Source organism: Rhipicephalus sanguineus, chromosome 4 (genome assembly GCF_013339695.2).
Source record: "Rhipicephalus sanguineus isolate Rsan-2018 chromosome 4, BIME_Rsan_1.4, whole genome shotgun sequence".
NCBI classification, from domain to species: Eukaryota; Metazoa; Arthropoda; class Arachnida; order Ixodida; family Ixodidae; genus Rhipicephalus; species Rhipicephalus sanguineus.
This window is the reverse complement of record NC_051179.1, coordinates 26,209,139-26,234,903: the sequence shown is the minus strand read 5'-3', so window position 1 is coordinate 26,234,903 and position 25,765 is coordinate 26,209,139. Positions and strand designations below refer to the sequence as shown.

At 47.2% G+C, this 25,765-nt stretch overlaps 1 protein-coding gene across 3 annotated transcripts in view; it reads right to left on the bottom strand.

The window, feature by feature from the left end:
* Positions 1 to 24,303, bottom strand: part of LOC119389656 (carbonic anhydrase 1) — a 123,873-nt gene extending 99,570 nt beyond the window's left edge. Inside the window, exon 1 of one of the 3 annotated variants that reach the window (XM_037657013.2) lies at positions 23,997 to 24,303. In XM_037657013.2, the coding sequence (XP_037512941.1) occupies positions 23,997 to 24,057 (61 nt within the window). In that variant the 5' untranslated portion in view covers positions 24,058 to 24,303. The remainder of the gene's footprint in view (positions 1 to 23,996) is intronic. The other 2 variants (XM_037657014.2, XM_037657012.2) reach the window with 2 other exon arrangements.
* Positions 24,304 to 25,765: the final 1,462 nt, after the last annotated feature.

Sequence of the window (25,765 nt, the reverse complement as noted above, 5' to 3'; positions counted from 1 at the left end):
AAAGCCTTGTGGCTTCGTGCTACAAACGGGTGGTTGTCTATTTTCCCTTTCTTAACCCTTCCGCCACCTTGCGGGTTTCCGCAGAACTGATTTGCAATCGTGAAAGTCTATAGGGCCGCATTCTGAGACGATCACTTTTGGAGATATCGTCGTACTATCGCTTTCAGTGCGCGCTGATTGGCTGGCTTAGGAAAGGCGGGGCGAGCAGATCCGTCAGTCATTGGACGTGAGAGATTCTACGTCACGAAAAGCGACACCGTCGCCGAAAAGTGTGTGACGACAGTGTCGCCTCCTTTCGGCGACAGTTTCGGCGACACTGTCACCGAAAGTAGGCGTGATTTGGAAGGCGAACCGGAGCTCATTCTCTCAGCAGGAGTTTGGAGCAATAGCTATTTTTATTACTGCGTTTGTTGCGTACGCAAGAACGCTGCGTTTCGCATAGTGCTCATGAGCAGAAGTTTTGCGCACGCGCGCTATGCAAAACGTAGCGTTCTTACGTAAGCAACTTCGTTATGGAGGCAACATGCACAATACAAAAAATCGCTTTTGAAAAATGTCCCGAACTATATATGCAATGAGTACGAGGAAAAAAAAGAAGTCGTTCTTTATAAATAAAGAAGTGAACAAGTTGTTCATTTGAATAAGGTATCAGTGTTAGCCACGAAAAATCCACTGTTATCGCTCGTCAAATGATTTCAGAACCACGTGAACTGTCGATGCCTGCAGATTTCCTTTTCTCAATATCTTCTTCTTCACAGAGACTATCATGAGCGTCACTCACGAACCTGTGTGTGAATGACGTCACACCGGATCAAGGAAATGCTAATCGTGTTACAAAAAAAAAATATAATAAACATAAGACGTACGACTTGATAAAACAAAATACAATATTCAGATCGATCGGAGAGGAACGCGTTGACACCACTATAACAAACCGAAATGCTGAAATTGAAAGAATCGATGAAATTAAAGAAAAAAAAAACTCACACGGGTCCTTTATGCGTTAGCCTAAAACTACTCGAAGGCGAAAGCCATCTTCTTTTTCTTCTCAGTAGTTGTATCGATTCTCCCCCGCCCCGCTTCGAAAGCTCTCTGCACCTAACGTGTTTTTTGCATTGCCTCCGTGATCGGCCTACCTTCGACCAAATGACTATGTCATGTGATGACGCAATCATGTGACGTCATAATGACTTCACACATTTTGGCTGTCTGTGACGTTATGATGACGTCAAATGTGGACGTCATCACGTCACGCGATGATGATTTTTGCATTACTCGTGTTGACGCCGGCGCCGCGGAACGATGGTCGACGCCGACAGTCAATTTTCGCGTTTGATGAGGCATCTAAGGCTTTCGCCTTTAAAAAAGACATAAAACAAGAAAGTAAAGCTAGCTGAAAAGGACTGTCGGTCAGTATACCGATACGGAATCTTTAAATAGGTTCGAGCACCATGCGGAGCTAGTATCCTTTCTTGGACTGAGTGGCAAACGGCAGTAGAAGTGCAAGAACGCATACATTTTTAGAAACACCGATGTTCTCACTACGCGACACGAACGATAATGAGGCTGTAACGAGGAACGATAGGCACACGGGGGTGGCTTGGTTTACAGAGATATCTGCGAGTGATGCGCGTTACGGAAATCACAGCTCGGCGCGCGCTTAATAAAACTCGCACGTGAGAAGCGTATATAGGTCGGCGTGTAACGTGCTTCTGGTACTGTCAACACATAGGCACGCAATTACCCCTGTACTGTCTGAATGCGGCACAACAAAAAAAATCGGAACAAGCGACTGTCTTTCTTTTCCCTCTCAACCCGCCGGGGTTGTGCGGTGGTTGTAGTGCTGAGCCGTAGGTCGCGGGGTCGAGCCCCGGTCGCGGCGGCCGTATTTCGATGGAGGCGAAATGCATACTGGCACGTGTAGATTTAGGTGCACGTTGAAAAAACCAAGGTGATCGAAATTTGCGGAGCCCTTTACTACGGCGTCTCTCATAATCATATGGTAGTTTGGGGACGTAAAACCCCAACGATTATTATATTGTTATTTTCTTTTGCTCTTTCTATAAAGAGTAAGTTGTAAAAAAAAAAAGCGGGAAGGACGTTATGTGAGCTATCGCTTCATTTTTAGTCGATAATTTATTCAATATTGGTAGAGAATGGCCTTAAATAAAAACTCGGCAGATCCCACGTTTTGTGGGAATCTGTTTCATGCGAAGCAGTCAGCAAGTACTTTTATGCTGTGTTTTATGCCTTTGAGCCAAGCGTTACGACGTGGATCGACGTGTTTCTGTAAGTGTATATAGCCGTGTGCACATCGTGGGCTTACCAGGCGCATCGACAACACTGGCGTTTAAAGGGTAGCTTATGGTGCGGCGTAGCGTCAGCCCGCACGTTAGAGTACATACGTCAATATTATCCAAACTAAGTGCACTTTATGGTGCAATCTTGTGAATATCATACGTAACTTTCGTTAAGGTATTCCTCCGGGGTCGAGAAATGCTTCAATATAGTTTGCTGAATCATGGAACTACAGGCGTGCACGGGCTCCGGGTAGCCCGAAAGCCCGAGCCCGACCCGGCCCGCGGGCCGGGCTCGGGCGGGCCAACGTATTTTCCCCTCGGGCCCGGGCCGGGCTCGGGCTACTTGGAGTTTTATCGGGCCGGGCTCGGGCCCGGCGCAAAGCCCGACTCAAGCCCGATATATAGAGAATGAGCGGGAATTGTTTTCCAGCACGCGTACAGCGCCTTTTCCGCGACCGCCCTTTACCGCTTTTCCTTTCCATTCGCTACTTTAAACAAGAGGAAGCTCTCCGATTACCTCTCTATGGAATCGCCCTCCTGTCCATCTGAAGTTTTAGTCTTCTGGAAAAACAAGCAGCAGAGATGTCCCAAGCTTGCCAGGCTGGCAAAAAAGACATTCGAAATTTCGGCGACGAGTGCAAGCAGCGAACGTAACTTCAGTTCGGCGGGCTACATAATGCAAAAGCGCCGCACTTCGTTGAAGCCGGAATCGTTGGACTGCTTGCTGTTTTTGCACGACCATTTGTAATCTGTGTAATAGAGACTGTTGATCGTGTGTCGTTTGATTATATTTGATATGCTCAATAAAATGCCAAATTACCGGAAAAAGATGTTTTGTTTGCGCAGCGAACCTTCAAAAAGCCGGGCCGGGCCGGGCCCGGGATTGTTTTTTCGTACTTCGGGTCGGGCCGGGCGGGCTCGCAGCCCTTTGCCGTCGGGCTCGGGCGGGCCTTCGTCAAAGTCAGCGGGCCCGGGCCGGGCTCGGGCTCGGAAATACGGCCCGTGCACAGCTCTACATGGAACTACAAATATAACGTTTATTAAACTGCTGTAAAAGCGGAGCCAACACTGGAACCGCAGACGCTAACCTGACATGACGCCTGTATCATAGGAGTACATATGTAGTGTTTATTGCTTTCTTGTAAAATTAGATAGTCAGCACCGCAACCAAAATTGACGTTGCGCCGACATTACGCCTGCAGAGCCTGTTTTTCCAAACCAGTCTACAGACCTGGCGTGGCCGGCTCTGTGGTAGAATACCTGATTGCCGCGCAGAATGCTTGGGTTCGACTCCTGCTGGGATCCTGATTTTTATTCTTTCCATTCGTCGGGTCAACGCTGCAGATCTCGGTTTCTCTTAACGCTTTCTCATTTAAATTAGCATTGTCTGTTCTCGCAGTTCCTGGGTACATGTAAGCGCATACCCATAGATAGATAGATAGATAGATAGACAGACAGATAGATAGACAGATACATAGCTGGATGGACGTACGGACGGATTTAAAATACCTTCTCACGGTGGCCGCAGTGACGGCGACGAAAGGAACGAAGAGATGCTGGTTTCTACTATCACTATTCAAGATAGGTTTTCGTTAACTGTTATAGTCTGTCTCTTCTGATTACAATGACACTGTATTAGTTGTTTTTCCTTTATATGATTTTTTTTCTTATCATTTCGATAACAGCTACAGAAAACCGTGGAGTCTTCTCTGTCCGAGACTGCGTGGTTTTCTGGAGCTGTTATCAGCACTTAATTTAGCTGTTTAGTTTTATCCGCGTGTCGTGAGTGTCTGTTTTGTCCGGCTTATTGTGGTATTATTTTATCCTGTTATACAGCAAGTTCTGGCGACATTGTCACGTTAACGGTTGTAATCTACATTTATTTTCATTTTGTTTATTTTCCCCTGTGTTATCCCCTTTTATTATGTTATTTTGCAGAAATTGACTGCTCTGCGTAGTGCTGTTCAAGACGCGGTGCTAACTAACTAACTAACTAACTAACTAACTAACTAACTAACTAACTAACTAACTAACTAACTAACTAACTAACTAACTAACTAACTAACTAACTAACTAACTAACTAACTAACTAACTAACTAACTAACTAACTAACTAACTAACTAACTAACTAACTAACTAACTAACTAACTTCCCTTTCTTCGACTCAACCCTGCCAATTTCCGGAGCCCTCCATTACGACGTGCCTCATAATCATATCGTGGTTTTTGGCGCGTAAAACCCCACAAATTATGAACACTGCCCGCATTAGGCGCCTTGGGTCATTGCATTATTACGCCAGGAATGAATGAGCCATAGGCCTTCGCTGAGCGTTTAGTGGAAAGGCTCGGCTATTTGCAGAAAACAAGCTGAAGATGAACCGCGCCACTGGACGCAGCTTAAAAGCACAAGAAGAGCGAGGCCTTCCGGTTCCCCCTCAATTTCATCGCCCGGATGGAACTCATTTTTCCAGCTCCCCGCCACCTCCTCCAATGAAGACGAGGCTACTTTTTCACGGGGGCAACTCTTCATGAAAGCCGAGTCAATATCTGTCCTTGGTCCCGCCGAAAGTGGGGTACGAGGAATTCCGTACAGCAGGGTATAGGGGCAGCTCAGAAAGCACGAAGGACACGTGCGCACGGAATAAGAGTGATTCGTCGTCCCCGTGGCCATAGCCATAGGTCGGCGAACACACTCATGACTAGACTCACTCAGACTCAGGTGGAACATTTGAGTCTGAGTGAGTCTGGGTGTGCAATATTTTGGCGAGTTTGAGTCTGAGTGACTCCAGGGTGAGGAAAACTTTGGGGAGTATGAGCCAGAGTGAGTCCGGTAGAAGAATATTTCAGTGATTATGAGTCCGCGGGCGAGTCCTGTAAAAGAATATCTTGGTGAGTCTGAGTGAGGTCTAAGCGCAAAATATATTACTTGAGGGAGTCTGTGTGAGCTCCACATCCTTTGCGGACCTATATATGGCCATAGCGTATTATGAAGTATGCCGCGATTTGCGCAACATCTCACACTACACTCGGGGGTTACTGCGTCGGCATCCAGGAAAGTGTTTTGCGGAAAATAAAACAAAAGAACAGACAGATATCTGGAAACGTTGGTGGCTCGTCAACGCGCCAACTATACCTCCATTTTAAAGTCTGATAGCGTAAACATATTCTGTCAACAACGAAGACGTATCGACATACAAAGAGCTCTAGGAGGAATTAACGCAAGCTAACGGAATTTAATGCACCACCGCCATGGAAGCCAATGCACCAGAAAGTATGAATCCTTCATTTATCCTGCGTGGATGATGGGGCATTGTGTGATTGGGCACAGAAGCACTGTATTTATCTCACTCTTTTCTTCTCACCTTTCTAATCCCACCTACGACACCGCGTGCAAGGTAGCAAACTCGGTATGTGCTGTGATTAGCCTCCCGACCTTGCACCTACCTACCTACCTGCCTGCCTGCCTGCCTGCCTGCCTGCCTGCCTGCCTGTCTGTCTGTCTGTCTGTCTGTCTGTCTGTCTGTCTGTCTGTCTGTCTGTCTGTCTGTCCGTCCGTCCGTCCGTCCGTCCGTCCGTCTGTCTGTCTGTCTGTCTGTCTGTCTGTCTGTCTGTCTGTCTGTCTGTCTGTCTGTCTGTCTGTCTGTCTGTCTGTCTGTCTGTCTGTCTGTCTGTCTGTCTGTCTGTCTGTCTGTCTGTCTGTCTGTCTTGTACCGTGCTTTAGCTGGCTTCGCTGGCACTTAGCGACCACATATCCTGCACAAGCTGCGCGGAACTCTCTGTCCACATAGCGTCGTCACGACTGGCATTCCCGCCATGAGCGTTAAGGCACGCCCCGAAAACGTACTCTCACCCGTAACACGTAAGAGAGATTGCTTCCTAACTCGGCGTCATGAAAGAACTATAGCACCACGCGGCCCGTTTTTATCCGCAGACTTTACTCCGGGAACACGCGAAGAAACAAAGCAAAAAGAAAAGGCCGGAACGACCGACCGGCATCACGTTTGCCGGTCGTTGCCCTTGCGCAAGGCCACTGGCTTTTTGCCTGCGCCGATAAAAACGCGGGCCAGGAGCGCTGCCCTGCTGTCACCACGAACACGCTCCTCTTCGCCTCTATGCACGCTCCAAGTGACCCACGCCAACGTTGACACGTGACACCGACGGTTAGTTTGGCAGTGATGACTGGAAGTCTCATCGCCACAAGCATCGTCGTGGCTCTCGGTGGTTTAAGATGCGACGGTGAGCGCGACGTAGCGGGTGCGATAACCTGGGTGTACATTTCTTGGTGAATGCAGCCAGGTTACTGCCAAGGGTTGCAGAAATACTTTTGTGGAGGTTCTAGGCATATATCTCCTCCCTCTCTCTCTCTCTCTATCTCTGTCTCTCTCTCTTTGTTTCGTTCCCCTGCTCCCTTTCCTGTGTTACCCACCCGCCGCGGTGGTCTGTAGTGGTTATGGCGCTCGACTGCCGACCCGAAGGTTGAGGGATCGAATCCCGGCCGCGGCGGCTGTGCTTTCGATGGAGGTGAAAATGCTTGAGTCCTGTGTGCTTAGATTTTGGCGCACGTTCTAAAGAACCCCAGGTGGTCGAAATTTCCGGAGCCCTCCACTACGGCGTCCCTCATAATCATGTCGTGGTTTTGGGACGTTAAATCCCAACAATTATTATTATGTAATTACTTTCCGGTGTTGATGAGCCGTGCTCTGGGAGCCGCGCTATAGAATGCCGAAAATGGCGTCACTTTTCATTTTCTAACAACAATCTCTCCCTCCCAGAAGTTTTTAAATATGATTTAAAATATGATTGACCCCCTGCTCGCCAGCGAGGAAAAGGAGGCCCAAGTGGCTCTCCTGGACCAGGCGCGGCGGGCTGCTGAGGCCGGTGGAGCTCTGGACTAGGGGCCCCAACCGCCTGCTTCTCAAACCCCTGTTCTTTTTTAAAAAAACGTTTTTCAATTCAATTCCGTTTCCTTGCAATCGCGCTTTCGTTCTTCCAGGCCCCATGCATATTTAAGCTAGTGTTACAGCGACCCTGTATATCCGCTGGAACGAGAAAAGCTAAGTGCCATGATACCAAGGAGGTTTAAGCACGATACCTAACGCGCACGTGTGTACGTGCTTGCATTTATTTCTTTGAGCTCGTGTTTGTGTGTGCAATTGCGTTTCTCCTCTCTCGCTCTCTGCTATTGATATCTCTTTCTCTTTCTTCCAGAAGCGGCGCCAAGGGAGGGGGGTTGGCTACAGGGGGCGCTCGTCTCCCCCCTCCCTTCATATTCTTGCTTGCCCCCTTTCCCCCCAACCAAGAGCAAACATAGTGAAAACAACACAAACACACACACACACACACACACACACACACACACACACACACACACACACACACACACACACACACACACACACACACACACACACACACACACACACACACACACACACACACGCGCGCGCGCGCGCGCGCGCGCACGCACACACTATAAAGCATTCCTGGCGCCACATCCCTGCTCTTTTCTTTGTGCGCGTGGGTTTGTATGCAAGTTCATGTGTCTCTTTTTTCGCCCTCTTTCATGCTTCGTCTGATATACTGCACCTGGCCGCCGTGCAGCACGGCAACGGAGTCGCTTGACCAAACTCTGTGGTTATCGTTAAACTTGATTTCTCTGTACCAGCCACTACACACTAGCGAGTGTAACGCATATGCACGCGAGCCTTATCTCGTCCGGTCAGCGGGGCGCCGTCGGAGCATCCGAAGGAACTCGGAAACCCGAGTCCCTCTGCCGGCCGTATCTGGAACGAAGATGCTCGGCATGCCGCCATGGAATTCGTACACCGTGACAGTACCCCCTCCCCACCTCCCACGCACACTTCCAGGTCTGGCCGCTGCTGTCCCGATGTACTGCCGATCTGTGGAATGTTCCCGTGTTCTTATAATATCGCGCAACTTAGGTTGGGCGTCCTGAACCGAGATAGCCGTAAATAGAAGGATGCCTCAAACTGAACGCATACCTTACTATTGGAGTCATCGAAGAAGCACTGAGAACAGGAATGCGTGGCATTTATCTAATGATATCTGATATCAGATAAATCGTTTCCATTTAGTCGCCAATGAACAATCTGTCCTTGTTTAGTGAAAGTGGCATCGCACTTGTGTGTTAATACTAGTCCTTTGTTAACTTATTTTTGTATTATTAGATTAGCTTGAGAGGAGAGCCCGACTTGTCTTTATCTGCGGAGAATTCTTTATTTATATATGAAAGAACATGGGAAGATAGGCTACGTTATAGCCGGTCCTCTCATCAACATGATATTAGTACTAAAGAAACACACAATAAATGTTCTGTGTGCCATGTTGTTGTTGTACGTATGCGCACGCGTGCGTGCGTGCGTGCGTGTGTGTGTGTGTGTGTGTGTAGTGTGTGTGTGTTTCAATAGTTTAGGCAGTCCTACGAAATGTGCTTTGTAGCCGCAAAGTTTTTTCAATCACCTCCTGCTATGAGCCTCCAATCAATGAATAGATTATTGTCCCCGCAAGACACCAGCGACCGACCGCACAAGTCCGAACAAATCACTTACCGAATACGGGTTTGAAGCATAAACTCGCTCTTCTAAATGGACGCAATATTTGCAGATGTCGTGAAGAAGTTGTCGAAAAATTCTCGTAAGACAGGCTGGAGCTGCTGTAAACGTTTTTAAAACAACGAATATCTTCTCTGTATAACCATTTGCGGCCAATAGGCCAAGCACAGTTTCTTAAGTGATTTTCTTTCAGCCCAACTAGACTGACGTCACCATTCTGGGATTTCAGTCTCCTGCTATCTGGGAGGTGTCGGCTATACTCTATCCCTGTGTAGGCAAGATGAGACGGCGCAGCTGCCTTCTGTCACGACACTATTTCCTCCTCCTCCTCCTTCTTTCTTTCTCTACCAGCAAGGGACGTCGGCAGCTCGGCGTGAAAGCGAGCGGTGCCGTCGGTGTTCGGTACAGAGTTGCCGCGATTGCAGACGGCTAGAAGTCTACGACATAACCCCGAAAAAAGAAAGAACCAGCCTCACGAGATGGCTTATCGCAGCAGTGAAATAAACGGCATAGAGACATCAGAAATTCACGTGGAACCACTAAAGAGAGAGAGAGAGAGAGAAATATTCTAATGAAAAGATAGAGATGTTAGCCTGGCTATTCGCCTGGCATGCTTTTCTGTGGTGAAAGGGATAGGGTTCTCGATAAGCTAAACGAAATAAAAATAAAAAATAACATGCTAAAAGAGTCCGTAACACCTTGCGTTTCCGGAAAGCAACCACTCCATCCCTTCCACCCGTTGAAGATATATAGCCTAATAGAGCGTCGAAGCTCCTAACGAAATCCTAATTTCTTATTTTTCGGGAATCGGCTTTTAACCGAAAAGGAAGGGTGTAAACAAGTTTACCAGAGAGCTATGACGGCCACCTGCTCGCAGTTAACGAGCCTCTGCATGTGCTCCGATGCGAGGCGAGGTCAAAGTCATGCGTCAGCCTGCCGCCCAAGAAACCCTCAGTTGTCTTTTTTTTTTCTTACTAGAGCCCGTTTCGCCGGCCGGCTGCAAGAAGCTCGAGGACTGGACTATGCAGACGTATCGGGGAAGCCCTGACAAAGAAAGATGTGACCCTGGCCCTCGCAGTCTTTGCGCTAAGCTCACTGCGACGGATGCACTGCGTGTATAGGAAAGTTCACTTACTAAGGCGAGGTAGTGCACCTGTCCATTCAATGTCGACATTGTTCTTTAGAGCTCAGTGTTCGCGTAATATTAGAAGCACATGTGTATCTTTGACTGTGTCTCCTATTCGTATGGTTATGTGATCACTGTGCGCACCATCATTATTTTTTAAAGATTAAATTCGCTGGCTGTACGTGTCAAGACCCCGATATGATTATGTACCACGCCGGAGTGGGGCACTCCGAATTAGCTTTGACCACCTGTGGTTCCGGCCACATTTCGCCCCTATCGAAGCTGCCGTGGCCGCGGGAGTCGCACCAGCGACCTCAGCAGCGCAGCACTTTAGCCGCTAAAGCGACCACAGCGCGCATCACGTGATGACCTATCACGTGATTTGTCGCCCGCAGACCTGTGAGGGACCCCGCGTAAGGCGACAGTCCAGGATGGTAAGCGCCACAACGATTAATATTACTGCGACAATTTGAGTTTTTTATTATTTGCCGCGCTAGCGTGTTCTAGCGACGGCTAAGTGAGAGCAACTGGCTCAGCTATTTCTGTCTCCTTCGAGAGAGCAGCCACTTTGTCCGGAAGGGACTCCACAAGCGTTACATTCGGCGGCGAAATGCCGCTGTTCGTTCCACGTGCGGAAAAGGAACCAGTCTATCATATAGCAAAAGGCGCGGCAGGCAGACGGAAATTGCAGAGCGCTCAAGGACGTCGCTTCTCACGCTTAAACAAAATAAAATGCTCCAAACAGGCTACTCTCATTGTCGTCGTTGTTGTCGTTGTTGTTGTTGATGATGATGATGATGATTATGATGATGATGATGATGTCATTATTGTTGATGTTGTTCATGATGGTGACAATCGTTGATGCTGTTCTTGTTCATGATTATGGTTGTTTGTATCGTCGTCGTCATATTGTTCACCTGTGCACTACGTGGTAAATTCTGCAACCGCGATGTTGGTACTCCAACAGGGCGGTTTGAATGACGCCAGTTCAAGCCATCTATTGATTGTTATGCTCGACAGAACACGCACGAGCCTGCACTAGGCCGAGCCGGGCGAAGACAACGCGTGGTAGTTAGTTCCGGCGCCGACCGGACGTCGCGACCGTCAAAACAACTTACAATCATATCTCCTGTTGTTTTTTTTTCCTTCTGTATTGGAAAGACCCGTTGAAACGCCCCGAAGGCGGACGGGAAATTAAGAAAAGAAAAAGAAGGAGCAACAAGGAACTCCTTCGACGCTCCGGCTAAGTACGCAAAAATAACGCTGCCGTAAAAATGAGCGGCATAGGAACTAGTTAGCCATGCGAAGGCGTTTCTAAACTCTCACTGGACTTGAGAATCCTTTTCGTCGTCACAAACAAGTTAAGCATAAACTACTCGTAAAACGTTGAAAACTGAGCACTTTCGATCGCAATCGAGCTTGATCATGGGATCGATTGCAATCAAAAGTGCACCGTGCGGACGGAGTATTATGCTTCAATATTGTGCGTTTTTCTTTCTGCAAATGTTCATCGCAGGCACCACTGGCGTGTTTGGACATGGTGAAGCCATATAACGTTACAATGTGCTGTCAACGCCTGGTGTTTATCAGCTATTACTGGCCATCAGACGCTGCAAAGCGGCTAAAGGCGGGCCAATTGATATCCACATGTTGACAAAAAAAAATCAACGCTTTAAATGGAACAAAGATCAAGAACATGCTAATATGGCTGCTACGGGGGTTGTACGATTTTATTTAATAACGCGCTCAGTACCCGGTAACACCTAGCAGCGCGTTAAGATAAAATATAAGCGATGAGGAGTCAGCGCTGTCTGTCAACTGATCAGGGGCGTAGTCAGGGGGGGGGGGGGGGGGGGAGGGGGTTCAACCCCCCCCCCCCCCCCCACGAAAAAACATTTCTGGCTACGCCCCTGCAACTGATTATATTATTGCAATAGAAGATGTGTATAGGGCGTGAGGAATACGCGCGAACATACGTAACGCATCAACGAGTTAACACTCTCGTTCTTACGACATCAGGTATCCAATATTGCGATCCAGCAGTTCCATCGACGCATCTCCTTCGAAACACGCGCACACATTGTTATCCCCTTCGGCGGATTGAGTAGCAGCAACTAATCTGCGCACTCAGGATTAATTTTGACCGCTTATCTTCTTAACGCGCAACTAAATCTCTCGCAAATTCCTAAATTACGTGTAAATTACGTGTTAGAAAAAGAAAAGAAATGAGAGAGAGAGACAACTTCGGGAAGTCACGCAATGATAAAGTAAAAAAAAAATAACATGATTGCTTGAACCTTTCCTGCGAGGTCCAAGCGATTCGATCGCATAAAACATTGAAGGGGCGCACTTTTTTGCATGCACAAAAAGCTAAGCGCATTCAGCACGCGGTCGTATATTGTTTCGATTAATATCGCTGTTTTTTAAGCGCATTCGCACATCCGAGCATTCTCATATTTCGTGTTCCGTTTATTGATTTACATATTTCGTAAATACAACTTCTGACATAAAACCCTGCTTCTCGCCGTAGCGGCAAGATTAAGTGCATTCGGCGTACAGGAATGGTCTCGATGAAAGGCCGCACAGGAACGACACGGCGTATATTCACATAAATCAGTGGCACGAGCAGAGGGTGAAATGCGCTTGATGTCAGCTGCTCTAAAGCGCTTCGAGTCGTGTACCGTAAAGAGAGAGAGAGAGAGAGAAATGAAATAGGATGTACTGCACGTTGGTGTAGGCGATATGTTTTTGACACCGTAGGGAAACCACGAACGACAGGTGTGCTGTATAGGTGTACCGAACAAGATTGTTAGTGTAGATACAAAGGGGCGCGCGATCCGAGCTTACATCCGGCACAATCACGCACGTAGTACGCGTGTGTACACTATAGGGTATACGCGATAAAACGTCCCGCAAACCCTCGCGCATACGTAGGCTATACAAACACGTATAGTGCACATGTACCATGTTAGCTCACACAACGAGCTAGTCGGTTTGTGGTTGCACTTTCGATTCCACCGGACGCACTTCGTGCGAAACCAGCGTGATTTTTGGCTTGCATACACAGAGATCAGACTCCGCATCACGTTTAGTGGCCGTATTCGAAGCGGCGTAAGAAGGCGTCGTCATATATTTGAACGCTTGGCGCGTCCCGTACATTAAGTTCCCGCTTACGAGTTTCGTTAAGTGGATACACAGTTCACACACGCACGCACACGCACATACACAGGCACGCACAAACACGTCAACACAAACTACGCCACGGTGGTACAATGGTCACGGTGCTCTGCCGCTGACCCGAAGGTGACGCGTAAGATCCAAGGATGGTTCGATCCCTACTATGCGGTGGTTACATGCATTTTCGATGGAGGTAAAAATGCTAGACGCACGTGTACTTAGACTTAGGTGTACGTTAAAGAACACCACGTGGTCGAAATTTTCGGAGCCCTCCCCAAAGCCATAATCAGGTTGTGGTTATTATTACACCAATACAGACACATGTGCACAAGGATTGCCAGAATGGGTGGGGTTCAAGCTCCCTTTCGCGAAAGTTTTGTATGCGTGTATTAGACGCTCATACATATAAGAGAGGTGGCGTCATCTCCCCTACCCCCTAACTACTTCCAACCCGAAATAAACTACTGGAAATGCGCTGAATTTACGTGAACACTTTCTGACAAACATTACCACGGAGCACACTCACGAACCGCCTTCCACGTGTGGTCAGAGACGGAAAGAGACCGAATGTGATTGCGTACGTTTCAATCGGTGACAGCCCGGGATGCACCTCCCGCGTAGCGCGTCGTTTAAAGCAATTTTTATTGTTAATTATATCATTTAATAACATTTGACTCATATTTTATGGCTCAGCCGAATCGACATCCTAAACCGTTCTACCTTCTGGGCCACATAAAGGAAAGTAACTCCAATATAGTGAGCAAAGGAAGAAAGAAAGTAGAAATAAAAAAGGTTTGTAAAAGAATGGAAAGAAGGGAGGAGGACAGTCACAGTGGCGATCGACATGCCAACATACACGCAACGGGGTTAAGCCCGAAAGTATGCGTGTGCGCAGCGGTGCCACAACGGCCGAATGCTGCTTGCCCGTGGTTTTCATTGCGGTTCGACAAAAGGGCCGGGAGTTGCTTTTATCGGCCGGAAGCTATGCGATGCCCAAATGCATACTAGAACACCCAGGTCAACCTATTTTTTTTCTATTTTTCTATTACTCTTTCCTTTCTCTCTTTCTGTCTACCTGCCTTTATATACTCTTCTCTACAAAAATTTGCTTTCGCCCATCTGCAAGCATACACGTGATGTTCCATATCGTATTCAGGTTTGAGAAATTGTCACGTGACCTGCTAAAAAAAACGAGCAGTTTAAAAGGTCATGAAGGGTTAAAGAGTATATCGTTGAATGCACACATCAGATATGTCTGTGCTTTGTTATATGGTCTCCTGTGTGCATTTTTATTCAATGTATGTATGTATGTATGTATGTATGTATGTATGTATGTATGTGTGTGTGTGTGTGTGTGTGTGTGTGTGTGTGTGTGTGTGTGTGTGTGTGTGTGTGTGTGTGTGTGTGTGTGTGTGTGTGTGTGTGTGTGTGTGTGTGTGTGTGTGTGTGTGTGTGTGTGTGTGTGTGTGTGTGTGTGTGTGTGTGTGTGTGTGTGTGTGTGTGTGTGTGTGTGTGTGTGTGTGTGTGTGTGTGTGTGTGTGTGTGTGTGTGTGTGTGTGTGTGTGTGTGTGTGTGTGTGTGTGTGTGTACAAAATTTTAGAGACCACGATACACAAGAAAAAGCTGAATATATCCGCTGCTTCGGTAGACAGCCTTGAGTTCAGTTTTCCTGTCTGTTCTAAAACGTGCTAGCAACGTGTACTTCCACATCGTATTACATATATCGACCGAATACAGTCACAAATTGCTAGCAAATTCAAAGTTTTGTCATGCCTACTGTTCTAAACTTTCGATGCCGACTGTATGTATGTGTGTATGCACGAAGAGACGACCATTACTATATGTGGGAGCACTTCGCAGAAACTTATTTGTGCAACAAGACAAAGAAATATATATATTTGCCTGCGACTACGCACAATTACGTAACGTGCGAGCGTGATGGGAACTGACGCTGCTCTGCATATAATTTTTTTTTTATCATTAGATCTTTTGCTTTCAGTTTCTGCCTCATCGGGAAGCGCCATATGCACGCGCCAGTGTGATTTAGAAGCCGGAAATTAATAACCCGCTTCTATTAACTCAAATGACGCGTTGATAGTTGAAACGTTTAGTTAGGGCCGTTGTGTAGCTCGGGTTGTGCAAATCTATACTAATTAGGGGGCGTGTAAATCGGGGCGTGCATATCTATAGAACGCACTCGTCGGCCGGAAGAAGGCATTTGCGAAACAGCGTTTTCGTTAAGGTTTTCTCCAGTTTTGTAACTTCATTGTACTTCATTTTTGCCGATTAGGAACTCCGTATGACCTAGTAGACGCCGTCAAAATCTGTGACGTCACGGCATTTGGTGGGGGAATTTCAAGGTGGCGTCGCCACCCGCAGTTTCTTTTAGTGCGTTTTCTCGCTTATCAAGCGTCTTCTCGCGGTAAGAGTGGTGTTTCACGACTACGGCGCCACACATCCTTCTTGTGATCTTAGGAGCAGTCTGGGCCAAAGTCAGGGATAAAACCGAAGTAAAGAGTAAAGAAACCACAAGTGGACGCTCCGCAGTGTCCTGCTAGCTTAAATTCGTTTTTTTTTTCTTTTTTCGGCGAAACTCCAACGAGTTATCGCAAAGGCGCTCGTGTATGAAAGTACCGATAGTGATGTACGGGAAAACAGATAAAAGAAACGGGAGCTTCTAGGCACTCGACTGAGATTCGCCGCCTTGCAGTGAAACCACGAAGCGCATTCCTCTCTCCCCCCCTCTCTCTCTCTTGCGGCGATAGGGTCGTGGTACTTCATTTTATAGTGCAGTGGCAGAGTTGACTGGGCGCCGGCCTTCCTTTATAGTCTTCATTTCGACTCCTCATATTTCCTTTTCGATTCAATTGATTGATTGAATGATTGATTGATTGATTGATTCCTTCGGAAACATACAGAAAAGCGAAGCGATATACTGTTTTGTACCCCCCCCTCCCTTCCCTGTGCAATGCTCTCCAGTCCTCTAAGAGAGCGAGAGACCGTGACGGCAGTGCACTTTTATCTTCTATTTTCACCTTTAAATGTCACACTTTTATACAGTGGGCACTCGGGTGCACTAATTGAGCAGCCACTAAGTGAGTAAGCGCAATTAGCCGTTTGTGTGCTGAATGAAATATAGCAGGAATGTTTTCGGTTATCTTTGAAAATGCAGTTTCGCTTCCGTGGGCTTCTTTATTGAATAAACTACGCTTTTCAGTAAAAATTCATTCGGTTACGCAAACGTTGGTGGTAATATCCGTTTTTCGTTAACTATGCTATCTTATCGCTATGAAAGCTCCATTCTGACTCCAAATGTTGATTAACGGGTGGACGTGTTCATTCATTGAGGCTGTGTGTACCTTTACCAGTTGGTCTCCATCAAGGACCGAGTCCAAGCGATAGGCATGTAGGTGAACGCAAGCTCGCTCGCTTAAACGCTGGCACCTCTCTTACAATCTACATAGTCACGTTGACACGTGTTCCTAGAACAATAAAATTCGTGTTATTGTCTACAAACTGACAATTAGCCCCAGGATGCTAATGTCATAATGATAAAATTTCTATAATTGCCGCGAAATAGGCTTGCGCCGGCTCTCGATAAAGTCATGTATCAAAGTCATGTATCAAAGTCACGTAGCAAACGTGTCGGTGACAGGTCCGTTGGACATGGGTAGTTGCGTAAGTAAATGACATACCGTAGCGCCGAACCCAATCCACAAAGTAAAAACACAAAAAAGACGAGACAGGCGAGGTGTTTCTTCTTTTTTAGGTGTGCTTCATTGCTACAATGTGTCAGTTAGCAAACACCAATGGGAAGGCACAGCGCAACTGAGACAATGGTCAAGAACACGCAACACACACGAGCGCTGTTCCTGTCCATTGTCTCAGTTGCGCTCTGCCTTCCCATTGCTATGAACAAACTCGCCCAGATCAACGTCTTACTGCAGCAAACACCAGTTTGCTCAGCAATACTCCTGGAACTTAAGTAAGTACCTCTCACTATATTCGCCCGACAAATCAGGATGAGATAAGGCCGATACCTTCTTTTTTATTTATAGACTTATCAAGATATTGAAAGTACATGCGCTCAAGCCGCAATATCGCAGACGCGGCGGCGGTTGTGACTCCTATAGATGTTGAGAAGCGTGCGAAGTTTAGCTTGTTGGTGCACATTCATAGTAAAAAACGGCGCGAAAACACGAGGACGAGACAGATGAAACGGGACTCAATGAAACGGGTCCCGTATCATTTGTCTCGGTTTTGTGTTTTCGCGCTGTTTTTTACTACGAATCCTATAGATGTATCGTACGGCCCGACGCCGTACCGACGCCTGCGTGCCCGACGCCTGCGAGCCGGCCCGACGCCTGCGTGCACCTTTCGCTGATCTAACACGCCAGCTTCGTTTACAAAGGACGAGTCAGGCTTCTATACTTACGTTGTAGGGATCGATAAGAAAACTGTGAGAAAGGCAGCTCTCGACTTCACGTAAAGCACGGCCCAACAGTTTTTAGCAGGAACACTGCACGTGTACAGGACATGATATTTTTATACGAACAGAACCCCAGAACCCTTGAAAAAGTTGTAATGTCTTGCTCGTGTAACAATAACATGTCTTTGAGTGTATCGGAAACAATAAAAACTGATTGATTGATTGATTGATTGATTGATTGATTGATTGATTGATTGATTGATTGATTGATTGATTGATTGATTGATTGATTGATTGATAAGACGAGTCAAGCAACATCGACATTTGTCGCTTTTTTCCGTAGCTGCGTTCTCTTTTTACTCAACGCACGAACCAGCCAGCAGAAGTGCGTACTCCTCGCCGCTGTGGTCTAGTGGTTCTGATACTTGACTGCTGACCCGAAGGTCGCGGGATTGAATCCCGACCGCGGCAACCACATTTCGATAGAGGTGAAATGCTCGAGGCCCGTGTGTATAGATTTAGATGCACGTTAAAGTGGTCGAAATTTCACGAGCCCTCCACTACGGCGTCTCTCATAATCGTATCGTGGCTTTGAGACCGCGTAAAATTCCAACAATTATTAAATGCGTACTTTCCTGCAGCCCAAAAGAACAATAAAGGAGAGATTCTGGGAAGCCATCCGATACCAATAGCAAAGTGCAGCGATAACTATATACTCCCCGTGATAACAGACCGATAAAAGACAATGGATGTTCGATGCCGGTAAACAACTCGCTATTGTGCGGTGAAACCTGCGGTTGGTACGGTCGTGCGAATAGTACAGCTATACCGCGATGAAAACGAACGATCTTTGATGCCAACAGCATTTCCCGGCCAGGTAGCCGAGATGCAAAAGACCGCGCTAACGCACGCGAAGCTTGTGGGTACAGGTATTGTATCCCGGAACTCGACCGCACATCGTCTACGTTACATAATGACAGCGCTCGCTCAAGAAAGATTGACCCGGACTGGCCATTAAAGGTTGTCACAAGTGGCGAAAAAATAGTAATAGGGCTTTTTTTGAGAATTCAATAGAAACATTTTTAAAGAAATTGTTTCTGTCATGGTGGCAAAAGTGATATTATAAACTACTTACTTTTTGAGGGAAAAGATCTCGTGCTTATTGTTGCTTCCATGCAATGTGTTATGTAATCAGCGAATCGCTAACCCACATACAGTAACACATAAACCGCAAGGTGCACCGCGTCATCTAGAACAGCGTGAAAAGACGCCTTGTTTCAAACTTTAGTTCTTGGAAGGACCTCACAGACGACATCTGCAACATCTAAAGCCCGAAAGATGTTCGGTGCGTTTTGCACTATGTATAATCCCAAAAATAAAAGGTATATGTTCTGAGAACGTGCTAAAATTTGATGATGCTTTCGCAATCGCCTACTGAATAAGTAGTAGACAGTGTGCAGGACGTAGTGGAAGAGTACAAAGAAAATTACAATAGCAGTGGATTCGCGTAAACACTTTCTTTTTTCTGAAATACGACAAAAATGAGCAGAATCCGGAGCTTCATCTCTGAATTGTCATTACTAGTAGTGTTGTAAAACGAGAACATTATGCCATCAAGATTCTCTCCAACATCTATTCCTGTGACACCTCCGTGGGTTCTGCCTAGACCGCTTGTTAGGCTTCAGATACCTGGGATTACGAAGAAGTCCCTGGTACCATCTATCGGCCTAAAGCAACTTACCCTCCTGCACATTTATACAATGTATGGCGGTGCGGCACACGTATACACTGATGGATCTACCACCTCACGTGCTTCCGCCGCAGCCTTTGTCATTCCGCAAATGACCGTCGCTAGAAGTTTCAAGTTGGATCACAAGACCACTTCAACTGCTGCGGAACTTGTTGCTATTCGGGAAGCAATAAGATTCCTTTCCGCAGAGCCCGCTCGAAGATGGACTATATTCTGTGATGCCAAAGCTGCTCTCCAAACCATCGATTGCATCATGATACAAGGCCCGTATTATACCTTATCGATAGAAATTGCTGAGCTTCTTGGCAATGCTATGAAAAATGGACATCATGTAGCATTCCAGTGGATACCTGCTCACTGTGGCGTGATGGGGAATGAAAAGGCTGACGCCGAAGCTAAAACAGCTTTACATAATGCCCCGGAAGTGTGCATTGCGTTTTCGCGAGCAGACACTAACGCCTTACTTCGGCAAGTAATGCGCACCTACACTTCGGAGCACTGGAACAAACCAGAACACCGGCACAAGCGGCTTCATAAATGGGACCCAGAAATGAAGTTTCGTATGCCTCACAAGCTGAAGCGAAATATGACATGCATCATTCACCGCATTCGTCTTGGTGTGGCATTCACAAGACGCTATGCCCACTTGATCGGCTGCAGTGACACAGGTCCCGATTGTGGTCATTGTCGGATACCAGAGACACTTCAACATATATTTTGCGCCTGTCCAGCGTACGCACGAGAACGACAAAAACTGATCTCATCGATTGGGCAGTATCATAGTAGGCCTTTAACCGATGAGGTTGTGTTAGGTCCTTGGCCTGACGTCAGCAGCACAAGTGTGGTCATCGATGCAGTCGTAGCCTTCTTACAAGCCACTGGACTGGATGCACGTCTTTAGATTTGCCCCAGCGTCACGAACTATATTCTCATCTCCCTACCTTACCATCGTCATTCATCACTCTTTCGCTCCCCTGTCCCCCCTCCCCAGTGTAGAGTAGCAGGCCAGAGCAAACTATAGCTCAGGCCGACCTCTCTGCCTTTCTGTAAATAAATTCTCTCTCTCTCATGTTTAGAAAAAAAAACAACACAAAGCCAGAGAAGAGAATGGAGAAGCGGGCTAGCAAGAGTCTTCTGAAAAGGACAGTTCAAAGGGACAAAAAAAAAAAAACCGCTCGAAATTCAAAAAAAGAAGGAGAAAGAAGCAATCGGCAAGCATACACTTATAAATCAGTTGCATATATAGCGTGTCGCAACATTGCAGTGACGACTGTCGAAGCAGCCTACAAACGAACGAACAAGAGAAAATCGGTGCATTCTTATTGGAGGCCACGTGCTGACAGGGACAACGCAATGCGTGGAAGGTGACGTTCGCTTCTTCTTCATGCATTGGGGCCGACAGGAGCGGGCAGCCTTATCTCCGGTGCACCAGACCTAGTTATTATGGAGTCCCACGGCGTGTGTGTATGTGTGTATCTACGTAGAACGCCTTCGCGCATCAATGTATTTTTATCTGTAGGCATTCGTGGTCGGCCCCGTCATTGCTATCCGGCAGCTGGTAGAATAGTAAGCATAGAAACATGTTTATACACGTTGTGTCGTCTGACGTCTCCCTGTTTTCTTTCTCTTTAGAGGAGAACAAAAGGGGGAAGTTATAATTTCGATTAGAAGGTGCCCCGTAATCGCTCGATGGACGTGGACGCGCTGCTAAGTGAGCATCGGTTTGTTTTCGAGAACGCGTTTTAATTAGTACTTTATTTCGGCGTTGCGCGATTGGGGGCTGCTGTCAAACTTGGCCCCCCCTTTATGGAGAACCCTACGCACCCCAATGGCGTCACAATATTTGTCACTGCGTCGTTAAGTGAACGTCGTTGCTATTCGATGGAAGATTATCGAGAACGACATCCCATCTTGGAAAGCGCATTTCTATAAAACAGCGCTGTGATCTTTGATGACGGACAGCACGGATGAAGTTAGTTGTACAGTCGGCGTCAAAAGTTCTATAGACCACTACGTCTGTGAAAACTTTGATTTCTCCAGCAATTTGTGAGCGGATTCGGTGGAACTGCGCAGTACGTGTTGTTAGCTCGTTTTAGAACAGGCCGGAAGTCTAAATTTAAGGTTGCCTTCCGAAGCAAAGGGAATATTCAGCTTTTCCTTGTACATCGGGGTCCTTAAACTTGCGACGCTAACTATACATACCTGCTCGAATTCATTATTGTAGTATTTCAATATATTCAAATGATAATTATTATTATACTACATGAAAAATATTAATGTAATGGACAAAGAAGTGAGCAGGGAGGGAGCAGATTGACAACTGGCGCAGGAAGGGGCAAAACGCTTGCTTATTAATACACTTTAGGAAGGAGACAACAAAATAGAAGCTGAATATAGAAAGAAGAAATATAGAGAGGAAAGAGAGAACATGATGACAAGTCCCAGAGACTGATGTAAAGTAGTGGGAAATGTTAGTGTGGCAGTACAGGCAGATAACGGAGGCGCAAGAACAAAATAAATACATAAATAAATAAATATGATATGCGTAGGTAACACAAAACGAGGGAAAGCCAGCTGATGTAGTAGGTCCTCGTGCCATCTGCATTGTTTCGTGCCACCTTTCCCGCTGTCTTCGTGACAATGAATTTTGCGACTTTTTATGAAGCCGGGAGACGGCCCGAAGCAAAGAGCTTTGTCACGAGCTTACGGTTCAAAAGAGGAAGAGAGACTGAAAAACTTTTGTTGACCATGGACGGTGCCAGCGGGAGGCTAGTGGGGAACAGACTACCCCCCCCCCCAAAAAAAAGGCTTTCGCCTGCCCCCCTTTGCTCCCCCCCGCCCCCCGAAGGAACTCACTTGTAGTGGCTGCTCCTCCAATAAAAAAAATTCTGGCGCCGCTACTATAGAGATAAAAAATGAGGCAAAGGCAGGGAGGTCAACCAGAATATAGCATCCGGTTTGCTACCCTACACTAAGGGGGGGGGGGAAGAAAGATGGAATGGAGAGCTGAGAGGAGAGCAGACGCGCGAAAACAAACAAAACAGGTGGGTAGCGGGAGTACTATAGCCTACCCAATATGCCACTGCCACGCAGAAAGTTCGATAAGGCCTTCAGGTGGCCCTAACATCACATTTTATCTACCCACTTCTTTCCCAATCACCGCTAATAGTCGGATATGAGCCGCGAGGTGATGATAAATGAAGCAATAACAACATCAGCGCCTTCCGGTAAGTGTGTCATGGTTGAGCAAGCATTCGGCGTGAAAGGGGCAGAATGCATAGACAGCGTTGTTGGGAAGGTCTTACATTTAGGAACTGCGACCTTACAACATGGCACCCTCAGTGTTTGCGCTTCGCTCGCATACCGGCGAAACACAACATCCAGCGGCTGCGACGAAACGCGTGTTGTCCCCAAGGGTATACAGAACTGCACAATGGATTTAGTCGGGTGCCCGTCGGTATAAATTGCTCGAACGTATGCACACGTATGCGACGTGAAATTGAGAGCTGGTGTGACCAACCGACTCGAGCAAAGACATCACGCCGCATTTTAAATTTTTTTCAAATTGTGCAGAGATGCATTGACGTAGCCAACACCCCTCCCCCCCCCCCCCCCGTAATTTTTAGGTTTTGCATATGTATATATTTAAACACACGTACGAACATACATAAAGTGTGGTCGACCCCCCCCCCCCCCCCCAAAAAAAAAAAAAGAAAATTCTGGCTACGCCTCTGCGGGGATGCTTAATTGTCGTTTGACATAAGCTAACCCAACTCCTATCGTGCGATGGGAGCTTTTTTTTTTTACTCGATACACAAGTATGGCTAAAAAAGAAACAAGAAAAAAACTTGTACATATGTTTAATTTACGTACGTTGCTATTAAGAATATCGTTATGCCCTAAATGAGTTGTCTCTTCCCGGATGAGGCGAATTCTCTGTTCGGCTTCTCTGTCAGCGTAATCCGTGTCTCGTTAGCGCCTACTGCAAGTTAGCACGTGTACGACTAATATCTACAAGTAAGCAAATTGTAACCAGATACGACGAAGCTAAGTGTTAAGTGCGTACGGCTAAGCAACAGTAAACCGACAAATCGGCGCCTTCAATGAAACGTGATGCTTGGTCATTTGTTGACATTACCACACAATCAATGCTGTAGTCTCGCTTGCAGCGTTTTCACTACGCCACTTATATTGTCAGGTTATCCAGTCTCACTTCTCCACTCCCCACCGCTCCCAAGCGAAGGTGATTTTCGAGCGTTTCCTAATACGTGTGTCACAAGGTTCACTTTCGATTCAGGTCGAGGCCGATCCGCATTGAATTTCTTTCAGTCGAGATTGGATGATTTCCGCGGGTTAATCGCGGTCGAGAAATTCTAGAAAGTGGCAGTGCGCGCGTGACAGCATTATTTCATACAACAGCGTGTCGCACGCTGAAAAATATTCGCACGAGAAGATGTATCTCGGTCTGCGGGACCGCAGTTGCAGGTGAGGTGTAAGGAGCGGCACAATCACGTCACTCTCCAGCGCTATTGTTTTCGGGGGCCCCGGTGCGACAGGCAGCCGCCCAAACCGACAACGGGCCACCGGTCTTGGACGTAAACACACGAGCGCGTGTTCGAAATGCATGCGATCGCTCTCTCACCTCTGTCCACCAAAGTGACCAGAACGGCGAGCACTAGGACATGGCTCGGTGCCGGCAGCATGGTAGTAGTGTAAAGTCCCGGTACGGCGACGGCGGTGACGTGACGTGCGGTGCGAACGTTGCGTTGTCGTGCACTTGAAAAGGCGACCTCTCGAAGAACAAGCCCCGTGCGGCTATGCTCGTCGGCAGCATGAAAAGCGAAACTGTTGGCAGGAATCCCCCGCGGCCACGCTTAAAAAGTCGACCCTCTCGCTAGCGCCCGCTGGCTGCTGTCACGCCGCGGAGGGGCGGGAGCAGATCCCCGCCGGCAGTTCTGCGAGAGTGAGGGGCGCGACTGTGGAAAGGAGTCAGCCGCCGTACGCCTGCCTCTTCCGCCGCGAAAGTGAGTGCGGTGGTAACGGAGGAGGAAAGGCAAGGAGTCTCGTGTTACGTCACGGGGTCACGAGACCATTTCGCACCAATGCGGAGAGCGAGCGCGTCGCGTGGAGCAGACGACGCCGTTCCGTTTGACGGCTGCCCCGATGGGCGGCAAAGATAAAAATACCTACGCCTGGCACCTAGCGTGCTAGCTAGCGAGCGCTCGTGAAGATATCAAAAAAGTCCTTTCCTTTTTCTCGACATTCACTTTCCATTCTTATTTCATTTTCTTGCCGACGAGATTTCCCCCTTAGCAGCTTCCAAACATAGCTTCGTACTGTTTTGTAGTGTGTGAACGCCGATAATGCGATTATTGTACCTGTTGTCGGTTTCCGCCAGAAAGGAACACAAGATTCGTCTCTCAAGTCGGATTGGTGATATTCTATAAACTCTGTACGTTTTGGCTCCTTTGTATCTTTGTCATCGATGCTGATTTTATCATTTTTGCGTCTTTATTATCATCCCCATTTTTTTTTATCTCTTACAGTGCGTGAAGCTCGCTGTCGCGTAATTAAAATTTGGAGCTATCCGCCCTCCTTTATTTTCATTTAAAGAGCGATTCGGTCACGGCGATCTGTTTTGCTTGTGTTTTCACTCATTTGTGAATGTTGTTTATAATAATGGTAGTCGTGTGCGGCACGCGCCTGTGTGTGTGTGTGTGTGTGTGTGTGTGTGTGTGTGTGTGTGTGTGTGTGTGTGTGTGTGTGTGTGTGTGTGTGTGTGTGTGTGTGTGTGTGTGTGTGTGTGTGTGTGTGTGTGTGTGTGTGTGTGTGTGTGTGTGTGTGTGTGTGTTAGGAGGGTAGGGGTGGCAATTAGCATAAATATGTAAAGGAAAAAGACATAGTTCTTCAACAGTGCTAGATATTCAGCAAGGACAGCGTGAAATTAGACCGTCCCGACAGACCGTCCCGATAGAAGTCATACGCATTACCCTGCGATCGCTTATTCATTCAACGCAGGTAGTTCTGAAATATTACAGCGAACTTTGACTTCGAGGGAGGGGAAAGGGGGAAGAGAGTGGGGAGTACAGGGACCTTCCGGTCATTGTCAACGCTGGCTTTCGTTCGCGTTGTTCTCACCGCAAGTTTAGCTGCGTCGTTTCCTCCTGTTGTGGAGCACCGCGGGAAAACGTTACGGCATCTGCATAGCTGAAGTCCATTGCGTCATAAGCTGCTCGCAGTAATGTCACAAGAAAAAAAAGTAAAGCTGCAGTTTATGGAAAACACGATTCTTTTGGCCTTGGTTAACGACAGCCTCAAAACTAAAAATGCGCAATACAGGACGGGAGAAAAAGAAAGAAGAGTACACTTACTCCCGTCGGGTACTAACATGGGTGAGTATTGAGTTGTTGA